This window comes from Lactuca virosa, chromosome 6 (genome assembly GCF_052849685.1).
Source record: "Lactuca virosa cultivar CGN04683 chromosome 6, Lactuca_virosa_CGN04683_v6, whole genome shotgun sequence".
NCBI lineage: Eukaryota > Viridiplantae > Streptophyta > Magnoliopsida > Asterales > Asteraceae > Lactuca > Lactuca virosa.
Window position 1 is genome coordinate 165,177 of NC_136431.1, and position 16,836 is coordinate 182,012.

General features: G+C 39.7%; 2 protein-coding genes across 3 annotated transcripts; one reads left to right on the forward strand and one right to left on the reverse strand.

Annotated features, from left to right (window-relative positions):
- Window positions 1-4,110: 4,110 nt before the first annotated feature.
- Window positions 4,111-5,967, reverse strand: PSI-P (photosystem I P subunit). The gene is made up of 6 exons (XM_079058285.1): window positions 5,640-5,967; window positions 5,435-5,541; window positions 5,217-5,303; window positions 5,028-5,090; window positions 4,872-4,909; window positions 4,111-4,373 (listed from the first exon to the last, which is right to left on the reverse strand). Exons 1-6 carry the CDS (start codon window positions 5,797-5,799, stop codon window positions 4,316-4,318), a joined length of 513 nt encoding a protein of 170 aa, XP_078914411.1. The 5' UTR covers window positions 5,800-5,967; the 3' UTR covers window positions 4,111-4,315.
- A 542-nt stretch (window positions 5,968-6,509) lies between these two features.
- On the forward strand, window positions 6,510-9,996 carry LOC145122720 (uncharacterized). Of its 2 annotated transcripts, none has more exons than XR_013714717.1 (4): window positions 6,510-7,702; window positions 7,777-8,481; window positions 8,709-8,806; window positions 9,645-9,996. XR_013714717.1 is itself a non-coding variant. In XM_079058286.1 (4 exons), exons 1-3 carry the CDS (start codon window positions 7,594-7,596, stop codon window positions 8,427-8,429), a joined length of 366 nt encoding a protein of 121 aa, XP_078914412.1. In that variant the 5' UTR covers window positions 6,539-7,593; the 3' UTR covers window positions 8,430-8,481; window positions 8,709-9,996. The 2 variants fall into 2 exon arrangements, 1 of the variants encoding a protein (XP_078914412.1); XM_079058286.1 differs by having other exon boundaries at window positions 6,539-7,702; window positions 7,777-7,998; window positions 8,395-8,481; window positions 8,709-9,996.
- The last annotated feature ends 6,840 nt before the right edge of the window (window positions 9,997-16,836 follow it).

Below are 16,836 nucleotides of genomic sequence, written 5' to 3' on the forward strand. Positions count from 1 at the left end.
TTAGTGCCCGTTGAGAAAACCCTGGCAACGATGGATTTCGTGCCGATTCCTTAGGATAATCCTTAGGAATAAATGAACGAGGAATAGTTGATTCTTAGGGTAGATCCTTAAGAGTAAAGAAGATAATGGGGATGGGTAATTGGGTTGATTGTTTAACTGTTTAAACATAATAATTATATTATTGTGGGTTGAAAACCCTATGTACTCACCAGGTTTCCCAACCTGACCCACTCAAGCTTATTTGTATCACAGGTGTCGATACGAAGCTACTTTACACTGAGAGATTTAAAAGAGATGTAGATCACTAGTGTAAATAAATGTAAGTTCTGTTTATGCTTATGTTCCTGTATTGACGATGACATCCCAAATGTTTTAAAATGAATAAAAATACATTTCTTCGGAAATGCTTTGATAATGTATTTATCATGTTTTTATGGGAACAAATTCCGCAACATTTTTATTAAAAGAAGTACTCTGATTTTTATAAAGCATAAACAAAATCGGTCATTTCTGGCCGTGAAAATGGGGATGTCACAACAGGCAATCTAAATCTGTGTAAGGGACTGAATCTGAATTGTCTAGGCTCTGTGTTCGATGCGCTGGTAGGCACGAAAGATTAAAATGGACTTAACTAGGCATTAATGAACTTAAGGAATCTAGAGACTTGAAAAATCTTGACCTAGATAGCTCCGTTTAGCCTGACAATACGACGCTTGGATAGGTTGAGCAGGGAGATATACATGATAATCCACCGGTCACATTAAAGTAATCTGTATCTAGAACTGTGGTTTAACTCTTCCTCGATGTACGGACTATGTCCTTAATTCCGGTATTGATGGGGCGACTGGGGAATTCCGATAAAGTAGGTATGTAGGAAATTATCTTCTTGCTTTCTTTCTGTTAGTCATATGTTGCCTCCTCTACGTGATTGAAATACATCCGACCTGGATTGCAACATATGCAACTCTATTTCTATGCATCTTCTATCTATGCAATTCTTCCTGCCTGTTAGCCATATGTTGTCTCCTTTGCGTGATTAACCATCCGACCTGGTACACAGCATATGCACCATTCTACTACTCAATCCCTCTAAATCTGGTTAGTCATATGTTTCACCCTCTGCGAGATTGGAAGAGATCCGACCTGGGTGTACAACATATGCATTCTAAATCTGACTTCTCTCATAATAATTGTCTGCTCACCTAAAGTAAGGAGTACTTTGGAAGTTCCTGATTATTGGGGTATGTCAGGAAGCGGGAAACATGTTCTAGTACATTTAAAATTGAACAATCACTAGGTTGTCTGTAGATCTCGTTGCTCAATTTAGGTGGACAACAATATATTTGGTCGTCGTCAGCTGAATGGTCCTTAAGGAATATTATCTAGGATCTTAGGATCACATTGTCTTGTCACTTATAGTAAGTCCTAATTTTGTCACAATCTCTCATGTTTAAGTGGACCACAATACCGGCGATTGACCAGATCTATTCATGAAGGGAGAGGTACTGATAAACGGATAAAGGCTGTCTAAAAACTTTGATCCCAAATCACTCTTAAAGTTAGATATCATTTTTATTTTTGTTAAATTTGTTCATAGTTTTCTTCTAATTTAAATATTAGGGGAGAATTAAAAATTTTAAAAACCAAACAAAAATCAGAAAATAAAAAATCCAAAAATAGTGTTATTTCTGTTTTTTTTTCAGAAAATATGAAAAATCCAAAAATATTGTGTGCTAAATTTTCTTTTAGTTTTGTTTTGTCTTGAATAGTGAATTCAGGTGAAAATGAAACTCATGGAGTTTGTGTCGAAGATTTCTGAGCCAAGGCTTCATCCGTGATCATCGAAGAATTCTCATTCGAAGGAGCAAGAAATGAAGATTATTCTTTCGACATTCAATCTTTCAACCCCAGAAGCAAGGTGAAGCTGCACTTGAAGATTAGGTGACGGATTGCATTGAAGCCTCCTCAATCAGTCTGCTACTATCTTAAACCTGCTGAAGTGATCCAGAAGATTTGTTCTCTCTGATGTTCTCTCTGAAGATTCTCAAACTGAAAGCATTATCTTTCAAGAATCAGTACAAAAAGCCTCCTCACCCAATGTGCGTTCAATGTCAAATTCTGAAGAAAAGCCCAACTGCTCAAGATGAAGTCATTCATTGAAGATTCATCAAGTTCATCTTGAAGTTGTGACGAATTTGAAGATTAATGCTGAAGCCAAGCTCTCGATGAAGATTGACAAGAAAAGCCAGCTACTTTTTAGGGGGAGCTTGTTGGGTCAATTAAGAAAGAAAGTTATAAACCAAGGGGGAGATTGTTGGGTCAAAAATATGGTTTATACTTTGCTTTTCTAGTTGATTGTAATTTTCTGTAATATTTTATGAGTTTACGGTCAGGTTTATGGCCAAGGGGGTGTTTACGGCCGTAAACAGGTTTACGACCGTAAACCCTGTTTACGGCCCAATGGGTGTTTACGGCCGTAAACCCATTTACGACCGTAAACCCATTTATGGCCCATATTCCCCAAGTATATATATATATATATATATATATATATATATATATATATATATATATATATATATATATATATATATATATATATATATATATAGGTGTTAGGTGGTTGAGGAGGGATTGATGAACAGAAAAGAATAGAGGAGCTTAAGTGTGTGCATTTGAAGGTGTTCTACAGAGAGAGAAAAGAGAGTGTGTGTTAGTGTGTGTGAATCTTGTATCCGGATCTTCATTCATATCAATACATACAAGATTCATCATATTCTTCTTCTCCTTCTATTCTATTTGATCTGACATCATCTGTTTGATTGGGATTCCGCACCATCAAACGGATCTGATTGATACACAAGCAGATTAGGGACTTATAGACACAAAACAATATGTGCCACTAAAAACATCTATAGTGTGGCACAAAATAAAATATGCCACTAAAAAATTATGTCACTAAATGTAAATTTGTTTGTAGTGATTTGTCCTCGAATTTGAGGATATTTCTCATTCAGCCCCATGAGTAATGTTATAGTGTGTTTAACTTCTTTAGCTCAAAGAGCATAGGTACAGTGTGCATTAAAATTTGATAGTTCTTCCCTAAAATCCTTGAGTTTAGTGAAATAGTTACTTACTGAATCATCACCGTGAACTATGCACATCAGATCTCGCTTGATTTGAAAAATGTGAGGTCCATTATGTTTTGGAAATCTCTCTTTCAATTCCTTCCGTATACCAAAAGGAGTTGTTAAGTAGATTATGGATGCTGAAATTTATTTCGAAATTAAGCTTAGGATCCAAGAAATAATGATGTCACTGTTGCGATTTCAGGATTTACACCGATAACAAAATCAAGTTTGTTTTTCACAAAGAGAGATATGTTCATTAACCGGGACCAATAATCATAGTTATTACCAATAACGACTTGATTAACAAGCAACACATCCGGATTATCAGAATAATGCAAGAAATAAGGATCGTCGGAAGAATCATTATTTGTATTAGTAGCAGGTTGAGTCAAAGATCAAAGATTAAAAAAAAATGAAACATAGTAATCGAGGCAGAAACAGTTGCTCTGATAACATATTATCAGAGTAAACTAAGATGGAAGAACAGAGGAAGATTCCATGAATGAGAGAATTTCTTCGTTGATTACCAAAAGAAGAATGATAAATTGTTTATGTACAAAGCTTAAGCTAAACCTTATCTGCTAACATCAAACTAACAATATAACAACTTTAGTTAATTTAACTAACTATTTAACCTAACTAACTAGCTATAGTTAACCGGCTATATTAAAGTAACAAAATTTAACTACCAACATAAAGTACAATTCTATTATAGGCTAAAACAAACACTTATGCCTATATATATAGAATGCATCGAATCTATAACTTATCATCTATGCTATAATAATAAATCACTTTTTGTGATTCTTGATTGATCTAGAATTTATTTTTTATATTCTTTATATATTGTAGAGTTTTTGATTTTTTTGTTGTTGTATAGTATAAAGGTTGTTGATCAAGTAGTCTTGAAATATTCATGGTTGTTTGTTCGGTACAAGATAATCATGGTTAGAATAGTGACTTTTCACAGATGGCAAGCTTGGGAAGAATGAGAGTGATCATGCATTAAATAAAGTAAACGATACAAATTATGAATTATATGGACATATGTGCCTTCAAAAGATGTTCATCATCACATGCTTTCTCCTGTTAAAAATTTATTTTTGGAATATAATAAAAAGATGATGAAAGGAAATATAGATTTTCTTGAGGTTGATACTCAAATCGAGGCGTTGTAAACCCGTTCAACTGGTCCCAATAATGTCTTTGTATGTGCATTTAACCTTTTCAATTAATGCTTCCCTGAAAACCAACGTAATTGCAAATATTATTTTAGGGTTAACATTTTCTTTTCTAGAAGGTGAGTATATATATATATATATATATATATATATATATATATATATATATATATATATATATATATATATATATAAAAGTTCGTTTGAGATGACTTAATTTTGTGAGAGCATAAGACCAATTTTTTATGAGTTAAATATTATAGTATTCTAGTGTTCATAAAAATATAATATGTATAATATTCTAACATTATATGTTTTTAGAATATTTTAATATAAAATGTGTTCAAAATATAGTTTTAGAATATTAGAATATTACATATATTACATTTTTATGAAAAATAAAATATAAGAATATTTCATTAGAAAAAGTGGTCTCACGGTTTCAAAAAAATTGACGCGTTATATATATATATATATATATATATATATATATATATATATATATATATATATATATATATATATATATATATATATGAAGTATATGAAGTATGTATACCTATCAGGTTTAAAGACCAGGTTCTTGTAAGCAAACCACTGTAGGTACCCATGGGAATAAATCAGATGCGTTAGATTGTATGTCATGTGTTTTCTTTTTCATAGGCATGTAAAAAAAAAAAAAAAAACTCAAAAGTTTATAATTAATTAAGCTTACTCCAGTACAACCGATTCCAACAAGCTCCAGAACTCCTGGAATTAATGGAAGCCTATCTATTGCCTGATCCAAGAAACAATGCCACATTTACTCTAAAAATTACCATTCAGGTTCTGAGGGCTCATGACGTTACAAGTTTTTTAACCTGAGTACCATGTATGTATGAAAATTAGAGGTGCATGTGCTCACCGAGATCATTCCTGCGGAGCCCCAAAGAAATACAACTCCGGCCACAGCAAGAGAACTCACTGCATATTTATCTTCAACTTTGTCCCACTATATGTAATTTGAAAGTAATTTTGATTTAGGAAGCATTAGTTAATAGTACATTATATGGGATATAGAGATGCAGCATAATTGTTAATTATGAGAATCTATAGAAAGGAAAAAGAAATCCATATACATACTGCCTCTTGGATTGGTTTAATGAGCTCTGGAAATTCGGTTGAGACAGCCTCAGCAGGTGCTGCCTCTCCAGTGGCCATGGCAGCAACATTCCGTGCTAACTTTCGACCTGATATATATACCAACTATGTACGTAATGTAATCTGTAAACAACTAAACTGTATATTATAAGCAAGGCCATACATAGTAAAGAAGAGTAGAACTAACAGTAGCCAGTTGCCTTCCAAGCACGGTTCTGCTGCTTGAGAGGTGGGGGTGGGAGAGATGGAAGCGTGACACACTGGGAGGATGCAGGGGCAGCTGATGGTCGTGGAGGAGCCTTGCCGTCAATAATGGTGGTGGAAATCGAATGTGCGGTGGTTGCCATTTCCCTAAATAGATTCAGCCGACCCTTTTTACGTTTCAGAAACTAGCTATATTTAAGATCTTCTCACTGTTTGTTTCTTAATTCCAGACTCTTACCGAAGATGAGGAAAGCAAAGAAGTTGGAATATTTTGCCACAACTTAAGCTTGGAGGAGATCCAATTCCTTTGAAACGAATGGAATCGTAACGGACAACCAACCATTTTTTTCATCATCTGGATAGTGCTGACGTGTTCCTTTGGATAGGATAGCCATAATATTGAATTTCAAGTAGGGTTACACGGATGGTCCCTGTAGTTTAAGGTATTCTTCTTGTTTGGTCCCTGACAAGTTTTTTTCACTCGAACTATCCTTATGGTTTGCTTTTGTTGTGCGTCTGGTCCCTGGTCGATGTAGAAAGACAGTTATACCCTTCTTATTTTATTTTTACTTTATTTTTATAATAAACTATAATACAAATAAGACCTACCCTTACTCCTTATTTCTTCCCATTTTTCATCTTCTTCTTAAACATTAAAACAATAAAACCTCAAATATGATGAAATCTTTAACTCAAATCCTATGCCAATAATGAAATCCAGACTAATCCATTCAAACCCGAACATTAAACAAATCAAATATTTAAAGACAAATTAAAGCAGGCACCAAATCAAAATTCACCTGTGTTTTTCGAAACCAAAAAAAATGAAAGCCACCTGCAGTTTTAATGTCAAACAATTCGAAGCATTCTTGGGGTTTTTTTAAGGATGTTTTTGTTTCATATCTTAAAATACAAAGCATATGGTCTTTTAAGAACCTGCAACTCAATCCAAAGGAACTTATTCCCAGATCCATGTGTTTTAGTTTAGAGATGATTAAGAGAAACTTTCTCGTTGTTTTAGTGTTTTTAACTCAGTAAGGGGAATCCCCACTTCAAAGCTCCAATATTGACTTTCAATGTCTTCACATCCAACGATGAACCAAAACCAGACATAAATCGAGCAAGGCAAAATTGTTCCAGAACCAAACCAAATCAGTACTTTTTTTTTTAATGGTTTCTTTTAATTGTTTTTTTTATCTTTTCTGTTGGTCAATATAGTGGTGTCCACATGTTTTGATGAACTTTGCCCATAATTGCTACGTGTTATTGTTTGCTCCACCTCCCACAGCTTCCAATTATATTCGGACAACAGATCTACCACCGCCTCAATACGCCTTCTGCTTTGACTTCTCATCGATCTCCGATAGCTTTACTTCAGGCGTCCCCCCACTTCCTTTTCCACTCCGTCTTTCGATTTGCACGTTACATCTTTTCCTCTCACTAGCCCTAAATTTGATTTCTATTTCTATATGAACCGATTTCTCCCCCCCATCTCCATCGATTCGACGCCGTTGCTCAGCCCAACTTCCGATGGCATCTTCCACAACCGCCAATTCATCAGAGGTACTCCCACCCTCCGTGGTGCTGCGAGATTCCTCCGCCGCCTTACTAGCCGACAGATGCTCCGTCAGCCGTAGATACATGTGAGGGAATCTGCGGCTGAGCAAATCGAAAAACAGCAGACCGATTGGGCTTACTCACGGCCGGTTGTGATCCTAGGCCTAATTTGGAACCTTGCGTTCATTGTTGTTTCAATTTCTGTGCTGATTATGAGTCTAAAGGAGAATCCGAAGAGGCCTTTCAGGCTTTGGATTGTTGGATATGTGTGCCAGTGTTTGCTTCATATGATTTGTGTGTGTGTGTGTGTGTTGAGTACAAACACAGATACCAGCAACTTTCATCGGATTATGGTGGCAATTTGAGATCGGAAGTTAATAATGGAAATCGAAATCCAAATTCGAGTTCCAACTCTTCGAGCTCAGGGAGCGATGAAGGGGAGAATGCAGATTTTGTGTCAAATAGTTTGCAGAATGATGATGATACCAGGTACAATCTTTAACCAAATCTTCCTATAGTGTTAACAAACACAAACGCCTTTCATTTTATTTTATTTTTTGAAGATGTCGATGATCTTGATTTCTTTGGTGAGAGACGGAAGAGGAAAAGATGGCAACTGAATCCCACCACCACAAACTTCGTCTCTCACCCTCTCACTTATCGCATCAACAACACCGGTCACCACTACTACTCTACCTTCTCTACCAAATTGCAGCTTCTGAGCCGAACAACCACCACTGCTGCGATTCAGCACCAGTTGAAAAGCACCGCTCCTGCTCCAAACAGTTATCTTCACCAATTCACCAATTCATATAATTTTTATCCATTCTTTTTATTTGTTATACAGTTGAGCCTCAGAATATGTTATGTAGTTGTGTTTTGTATGTTGTTGGGATGGTTTTAATTTAATTCTTAAACTTTTAAATCCAAAATCAGAAAAGGGAAGTTTGTCAACTGAAAATGGTTTTAGAGACAATATAGGCAATTTGAGGCTATTTACTTCCAATTAAATGATTTTTGTTACTCTATTTGTATAAATGTTTGTGGTATGGTTGTTATTTTTCAGTTATTGTTTTGCCTTTGAAAATGTTGGTCTTTTGGTATTTATCTGTTCCATTATAAAAATATATATTAATTATTATCTGTTATATGATTTTTTTTTGTTTTTTGACTATATGCAGGATTATCAACGAATATCCAATGTAGCAACATGTGATTCACTGATTAATCATTAGTTTGAAGAAATTCTTTAACTGTGCAAAAATGAGGTAAATTTTTTGGATTTACTATAATTGTATAACATAAACACGGATTGATTATATAAGGAAAACGAATGAGAAATTTTAAAGATCAACTTTTCAGTAATTTGATAGATGTCCTGATTTTTTACTAAGGCATTTGTGGGTACTTTATAAAAATTGCACATTAAAGCAGTGTACTTTATAAAAATTAGCTTTCATGACTTTTTAAAATGACACATATTTGTGATGTGCAGGTTTGAAAGAATTTTAAGGGGATGAGAGAGAATGACTGAATGAGCTATTGCTCAGTTGACACAAAATTACGACTGGTGCAATCAAACAACCCAAAAAGGTTTCCGTTTAAAACTCTAAATTTTCTTTCTGAAGATCCAGAAGAACACGAGGGAAGCTTTACCTTTATATTTTTAGTGTTTTGTGAAGGGTTTCATTCACATATTTGGAGTCATTTATACGCAAGAGCTTAATATTGTGTTTAATTTGGTGTAAAAGCTTACTAGCATTTTATTTTTCAAAGTTTTAATGGAGTTGAGAAACATATAAAGGACGTAATGTTTATATTAATAAATTCAATTTTTACAGTTTTAGGACCATATTGCCCCTGCACACTATTTTTATATTAAAAAAACTTCAATTTTTACAGTTTTAGGACCATATTGCCCCTGAACACTTTTTATATTAATAAAAATCAATTTTTATACTTTTAGGACGATATAGCCCCTGCATACTGTTTTAATATTAAAAAAAATATTTTTTTGCATTTTTAGGACCATATTGCCCCTGCACACTTTTTATATTAATAAAATTAATTTTTTACAGTTTTAGGACCATATTGCCCCTGCACACTGTTATTATATTAATAAAATTCAATTTTTACAGTTTTAGGACCATATTGCCCATGCACACTGTTATATTAATAAAATTCAATTTTTACAGTTTTAGGACCATATTGCCTCTCAACACTGTTTTTATTGGGTGGATTTTATGAAATTAATTGCAGCCTGAACTTTGTGATACTTGATTGTAGCCTGATTGCATGTTCTGAAATAGAATATTAAGTTCATATGATATCCATTTCTTCCTTTCTTTGTCAACAAACCAGAATTACCCCATTATTGGTTTCTTAACGCCTTTTCTTCATCCAATTTTGATATAATGTTATTCTTGTACAGGTCCTTCAAGGTAAAACTTATCAATATCCATTGGTGGGAATTGTCAATAGATCTCAAGGTGAAGAGTGCCTTCAAGGTAAAACTTATCGTCTTCAATATCCATTGGTGGGAATTGTCAATAGATCTCAAGGTGAAGAGTGCAAAAGTATTTTGCTAAAAGTTCTGATTATGGGCATTTGGGAAATAAAATGGTTAACATTTGTAACTCAATAAAATCTTTCTGTTATTTCCAATTCTTTGGCGTCCAATCCCGCAAAGCGAGTTTCTTCCCTAGTTTGTAATTAACATTGCTGAATTGGTGCAAGGAAAAATCACATTGTTTTGGGTTAATTAACAGCAAAGTTTAAAATTATTTCTTTTTATATGAAAAACTTTAAAAATCCGATACACTACTAGAATATGGGGTTTTTGCTACAAAAGGTTCCGACCGATACAATTTTGTTGGTAATTTCCGACAATTCCCACAAACTGGCGACAAAAATGAAAATCCTAGGTTGCTTTTAGTTGTGGAAAAACAGTTTTCTGTTTTCCGTTTTTAGTTTTCGTTTTTTGTTTTCCGTTTTCATTGGAAAATTTAGAAAACAGCGTTTAGTTAAGTATTATTCATTATTCATTTTCTGTTTTAGAAAATTAGAAAACGCGTTTAGATGTGTATTTTTCTATGAGTTTTCATTTTCCAATTTTTGTTATTTTAACTAACATCATACAAACCCGCAACGCCACTCACACCCCACCCCACCCTACCTCATCCCACACTACCCACCCCACCAACCCCTACCCCACCCTATCCCACCCCACTTCACCCTACCTCATATCGATCTGAGATTGATAATCCATGGTTACCAAATCATTTCATTGATAATCCATGGTTACCAAATCATTTCATGGTGCTTTTTATTTTAATGTTATTCATATGATGTTTTGGGCTAAGTTTAATGCATTAATTCATATCTTTGGAGTAGGTAGGGGTGGGGTGGGTATGGGGTGGGGTGGGTACGGGTGGTGTGGGTGTGTGTGTTTGTAGGGGTGTGTGTGTGTGTTTGTGGGGGTGAGAGTGTCAATTTAGAGACAATGAGCATCAAAAAATGAGTTTTGATGGAAGATTATTTAAGAAGGATTAATCTTAACCATTTTATAGTATATGTTACAAGGGTTTCGTACATATAAAGAACGCCGAAATCTGAGTTATAACGAATAAGTTATGGCCCGTCGAAGTTTTACGGCAAAACCGATACGACACAGCGCGACGTAAATAGTGAATTTACGATACAAGACTTTTTGGCCTTAGTGATCTAAACAAAAGTCGTAGTATACGTTAAAACGAGAGCGTGCATGAAAAAAGAACGCCCAAATCTGAGTTCGTATGAGGAAGTTATAATTTTTCTAAGATTTGGCGTAGCAGTGCACAACCCGGAATTCGAATTTTAGATCGAGCGGTTTTTGGCCAACGCAACCTAAATGAGAATTGAAGATCTCATTAATAGGAACTCAACGACAAAAAGACAGACGAAAACGGAGTCCGTATGTAAAAGTTATGAATTTTACGCGGACATTTAACAGTGTAATCACCTCCTACTGTTAAATTTAAGATCGGTCGAGAATTAGCCGACGGAATAAAAAGGAAAGTTGTAGATTTTATTTTTACCTACGCGTGGATATAAATAACCTCAAAAACGAAGCTCGTATGCGAAAGTTATGGACGAAGCTTAGTCTCTACTTTTCGAGCGCGGCGAATTCGATACAGTTTTGTAAATCTGAGATAGAATGAGAATTAGCCAACGGGGTCTAAATGAAAGTTGTAGTACTCGTAAATACCAACATGTGGATATAAAGAACGTAGAAAACGGAGCTCGTACGCGGAAGATACTGTAACGACGTAAATTTCCAAAACAATTTTTCATTTTTAAATCATACTTTCAATCACACGATAATCACAAAACATAATGTATCCACTGTGTCATAATAAAACATGTCCCGGAATCTCAATAACATAAACTCTATAAGTGTGTACGGATCATGCCGGCGCCTTCTCGCGGTCATCACTAGTACCTGAAACACATAATATAACAACTATAAGCATAAATGCTTAGTGAGTTCCCCACGATACCACATACAACACATACGCCTTTCCAGGCCATAATGTAGGATCTTCCGATCCGTGTGTCTCAGGGGACTTCCGTCCCGAATCCCGGTAGACCTTCCGGTCCTACCCGTATCGACCTTCCGGTCCGTAACCACTTGACCTTCCGGTCCATATCATCTTGACCTTCCGGTCCTTATCGTACATAACATACATAACACATACATATCACATAACAACATACAGCTCATACATCTCATAGCATATAAGACCTTCCGGTCACACATAGGTACCCTTCCAGGTACAGTATAGTGAGAAGACTCACCTCAATGAAGTCGGATAAACTTTCGTGCTCAACGTCCCGACTTAGCCTCCTCCTATTATTCAAATAACATCCCCGATCAATATTCTCTCGGGATCTCATCTCTACAGATTTGGTAGAAGGTCATTCTACCCTTCCCTGAACTCTCTTGAATCAGTCTTGACCAGAACCCTAAGGTCAACGAAAGTCAACGGTCAAACTTTGACCCGACTCGTCGAGTGCACAAGAGCGACTCGGCGAGTCCATGCGGGTCCTCTGAATCCTTTCAGCCTCTCTTGGCTCGTCGAGTCATCCTTCCACTCGACGGGTTACACCTGTCACGAATCGCGGGGCAACCCCGACTCGACTCGTCGAGTCCACTTATGGACTCGGCGAGTTGCTCCCATAACAACTCTCAAATGACCTTCTGAGGTCAGATCTGCTTCTCTAAACTATAGATCTGGCCTTCAAGTGCTCAAAGGTCACGTAAAGGTGCAACCTTTACGTGCATGCAACCCACATCAAGTCATAAATGGAGAAATAACTCTAAAAATGGCAACCTAGTCTCCAATCCTCCATGAACAAGCATAAAGCAAAATGGGAAAGGTTCGATGGACCTCTATGGGTCCAGATCTGAGGTCTAACCCAACAAGGGACCATAACCTCAACCTTTCAAGCCTAAAAAGGTTTATAGAAAACCCTAAATCAAAGATCTTAACCCAAAACAGAAGGGAAGTTCGATTTGATACCTCAATAGTGTAGATCTGAACTTGAAAACCCTGGATCCACAGCTCCCTTGACCTCCTCTTGTTGGAAACTACTTCTCTTTTGCTAAAACACACAAGAAATGGTGAATTAGCCTTCCTCTTGCACCACAAACGTTCTCTTTCTCTCTCTAGGGTTTCTCAGGGGTGAAGTGGCCGCAATGGAGGCTATAAAGGCCTTTAAATAGGGCACATGCCCCGAGAATTAGGGTTTCACTTAACAGCGCGGACTCGCCGAGTCCACGCATCGACTCGTCGAGTCCTTCATTAAATCAGACCAGAAATGCGCGATCCCACTCGGCGAGTCTGAGCGCCTACTCGCCGAGTCCCTCTCTAAAATTCAATATAAATACTTAAAATAAGATACCTGGGAATCCGGATGTTACAATTCTCCCCCACTAGAACCAGACTTCGCCCTCGAAGTCCTGCTCGGCAAACAACTCTGGATGTTGCTCCCGCATCTCCAACTCTGGCTCCCAGGTCAGCTCGGACCCTTTCCGATGTTGCCACTGGACCTGCACCAGGGACACTTCCTTGTTCCTCAGAACCTTGATCTTCCAATCCCGGATCGCGATTGGTCTCTCAGCATAATTCAGGCTCGCATCCACCTGAATATCCTCCAGCGGTACCACCGCCGATTCGTCGGCTATACACTTCCTCAACTGAGACACGTGAAAGGTATCATGAATCTGTCTCAGCTCCTCAGGTAGCTCCAACCGATAAGCTACCCTGCCCACCCTCGCGGTCACCCTAAATGGCCCGATATACCGGGGCCCCAGCTTGCCCCTCTTCCTGAATCGGATCACTCCTTTCCAAGGAGACACTTTCAGGAGTACGAAGTCTCCCACTTGGAACTCAAGCTCGGATCGTCGCCTATCCGCATAACTCTTCTGACGACTCTGAGCAGTCAATAACCTCTGTCTAACCTGATGTATCTGCTCTGTCGTCTGAAGCACTATCTCAGTGCTACCCATCACACGCTGTCCTACCTCTCCCCAGCAAATGGGAGTCCGACACCTCCTACCATACAACAACTCGAAGGGAGGCATACCAATACTCGAATGGTGGCTGTTGTTGTAGGAAAACTCAGCCAACGGCAAGTACGTGTCCCAACTTCCTCCGAAGTCCAACACACATGCTCGAAGCATGTCCTCGAGTGTCTGAATCGTCCGCTCACTCTATCCGTCCGTCTGGGGGTGGTAGGCGGTACTGAAATGCAACCTCGTACCCAACTCCTCGTGGAACTTCTTCCAGAACCTGAAAGTGAAACGTACATCTCGATATGACACAATCGAGATCGGTACTCCATGACGCGATACCACCTCCATCACATACAACTCTGCCAACCTCTCAGCAGAAGAGCTCTCACTGATAGCAAGAAAATGCGCGCTCTTCGTCAGCCGGTCGACGATCACCCAAATTGCATCGACACCCCTCGCAGTCCTCGGCAATTTGGTGATGAAATCCATGGAAATCTGTTCCCACTTCCACTGGGGAACCTCAAGCGGCTGCAACTTGCCATGCGGACACTGGTGCTCGGCCTTAACCTTGCGACAGGTCAAGCACCTCTCGACAAACCACGCGACATCCCTTTTCATACAGGGCCACCAATAATCTTTCTTCGGGTCCAAATACATCTTAGTGGCCCCGGGATGGATCGAGAACCTCGATCTATGCGCCTCCTCCATCAGAATGGTACGTGTCCCACCTGCATACGGCACCCAAATCCGACCTTGAAAGGTCATCAGCCCTCGACTACCGGTAATGAACTCGGACACCTGCCCGATCACCCGCTCCCTCTTGCGGTTCTCCGGTATCACGGCCTCTGCCTGGGCCTCCCGAATGGTGTCCAACACCGGAGTTATCACTGTCAGTCGCATGCAAATGTCTCGAATCGGGGCACTCTCCGCCCTACGGCTCAGGGCGTCAGCTACGACATTAGTTTTGCCCGGGTGGTACAGGATCTCACAATCGTAATCCTTTACCACGTCCAACCATCTCCTCTGGCGCATATTCAGATTGGGCTGATCCATCAAATACTTCAAGCTCTTGTGGTCCGTGTATATGGTACACCGAACCCCATATAAATAATGACGCCATATCTTGAGGGCAAACACCACTGCCCCTAACTCCAGATCGTGGGTGGGATACCTCGTCTCATGAGGCTTCAGCTGCCTCGATGCATACGCTATCACATGCCCTCTCTGCATAAGCACCGCACCCAACCCTGATATCGATGCGTCACAATACACCACAAAATCCTCCATCCCTTCCGGGAGGGCTAACACAGGGGCTTCGCATAACTTCTGGCGAAGTGTCAACGAGGTCTGCTGCTCCGGACCCCATGAAAAAGCAACACCCTTCCGGGTCAACCTGGTGAGAGGCACGCCGATCTTGGAGAAATCTCTGATAAATTTCCGATAGTAACCGGCCAATCCTAGGAAACTCCTGATCTCGGTGGGAGATCTCGGCACCTCCCAACTCATCACTGCCTCAATCTTGGCCGGATCGACCAAAATCCCATCCTGGTTGACGAGATGCCCCAAGAACTGGACCTCCCGTAACCAGAACTCGCACTTGGAGAATTTGGCATAAAGCCTCTCCGTCCTCAATACCCCGAGGATCTCTCTCAGATGCTCCTCGTGCTGCTCTCTAGATCTCGAATACACCAGTATATCGTCGATGAACACGATCACCGAACGATCCAACATCGGTCTACACACCCTGTTCATGAGATCCATGAACGCTGCTGGTGCATTGGTGAGCCCGAAAGGCATCACCACGAACTCGTAATGCCCATAACGAGTCCTGAACGTCGTCTTCTGGATATCCTCATCGCGCACTCTCATCTGATGATATCCAGACCTCAGATCAATCTTGGAGAACCAAGACGCTCCCTGCAACTAATCGAACAAATCGTCGATCCTCGGTAATGGGTAACGGTTCTTGACCGTCAACTTGTTCGACTCCCGATAATCAATACACATCCGGTGTGAACCATCCTTTTTCTTGACAAAAAGGATCGGTGCTCCCCAAGGGGAACTACTCGGTCTAATAAACCCCTTCCCCAGCAGCTCCTGAAGCTGCGAGGATAACTCCTGCATCTCTGGTGGAGCAAGGCGATCAGGCGCCTTGGCGATAGGCGCTGCCCCCGGAACCAAATCGATGCGGAACTCTACCTGCCTCTCGGGAGGCACACCCGACAACTCCTCGGGAAAAACATCCGGGAACTCACGCACTATCGGAACGTCATCCATCGAACTTAGCCTCCCAGCGGCCTCTCGTGCGTCCATCACATAGGCTACAAACCCGCTGCAGCCCTGCTGTAAACTCTGTCTCGCTCTGGCAGCCGAACAAATCGCCGACCCACATCGGGTACCCTCGCCGTACACCGTAAGTACTCCCCCACTAGGGTCTCGTATCGTCACCAACTGTCGCTCGCAGTCTAAAACAGCCCCAAATCGGCTCAACCAATCCATGCCCACTATGACACACACGTCCCTCATCGCTATCGGGACCAGATCTATCGGGAACTCAACACCGAAGATCTCGAGTACACATCCTCGTATCACATCTGTAGCATATACCACTCGCTCGTCAGCTATGGAAACTCGCAGAGGTCGACTCAATGCCTCTCGTCTGCTACTGATGTGTCGACTAAACGCTATCGACACAAATGATCGACTCGCACCCGAGTCAAATAACACTAAGGCAGGTACAGAACTCACAAGAAAAGTACCTACGTATATCATCATATAAGCACAATATCTCATCTCAGGATAAATAAATAAGAATACATACCAGCCACTACATCGGGCGTTGCGCGGACCTCCTCCGCTGTCAACTGGAAAGCTCTCCCGCGAGCCTTCGGTGCCTCGGCCTTCGCTGGCCGAACCTCGGTAACCCTAGCAGCAGGGGCAGATCCCTGTGCTGATCCCTGATGTAACTGCGGGCACTCGGCCTTCCGATGGCCAGTCTGGTTGCAATGAAAGCAAACCATAAATCCCTTGGGGCAATCCTTGGCGATATGCCCCTCCTTGCCACATT

Excerpts from the sequence above, each read along its gene's own strand:
- PSI-P (XM_079058285.1), bottom strand. The coding sequence starts at position 5,799 with ATGGCAACCACCGCACATTCGATTTCCACCACCATTATTGACGGCAAG. Across the intron at positions 5,304-5,434 it reads TTAAACCAATCCAAGAGGCA|TGGGACAAAGTTGAAGATAA; the intron begins GTATGTATATGG and ends AATTACATATAG. Across the intron at positions 4,910-5,027 it reads TTGGAATCGGTTGTACTGGA|TGGTTTGCTTACAAGAACCT; the intron begins GTAAGCTTAATT and ends GGGTACCTACAG.
- LOC145122720 (XM_079058286.1), top strand. The coding sequence starts at position 7,594 with ATGGAAATCGAAATCCAAATTCGAGTTCCAACTCTTCGAGCTCAGGGA. Across the intron at positions 7,703-7,776 it reads CAGAATGATGATGATACCAG|ATGTCGATGATCTTGATTTC; the intron begins GTACAATCTTTA and ends TATTTTTTGAAG. Across the intron at positions 7,999-8,394 it reads CACCGCTCCTGCTCCAAACA|GATTATCAACGAATATCCAA; the intron begins GTTATCTTCACC and ends GACTATATGCAG.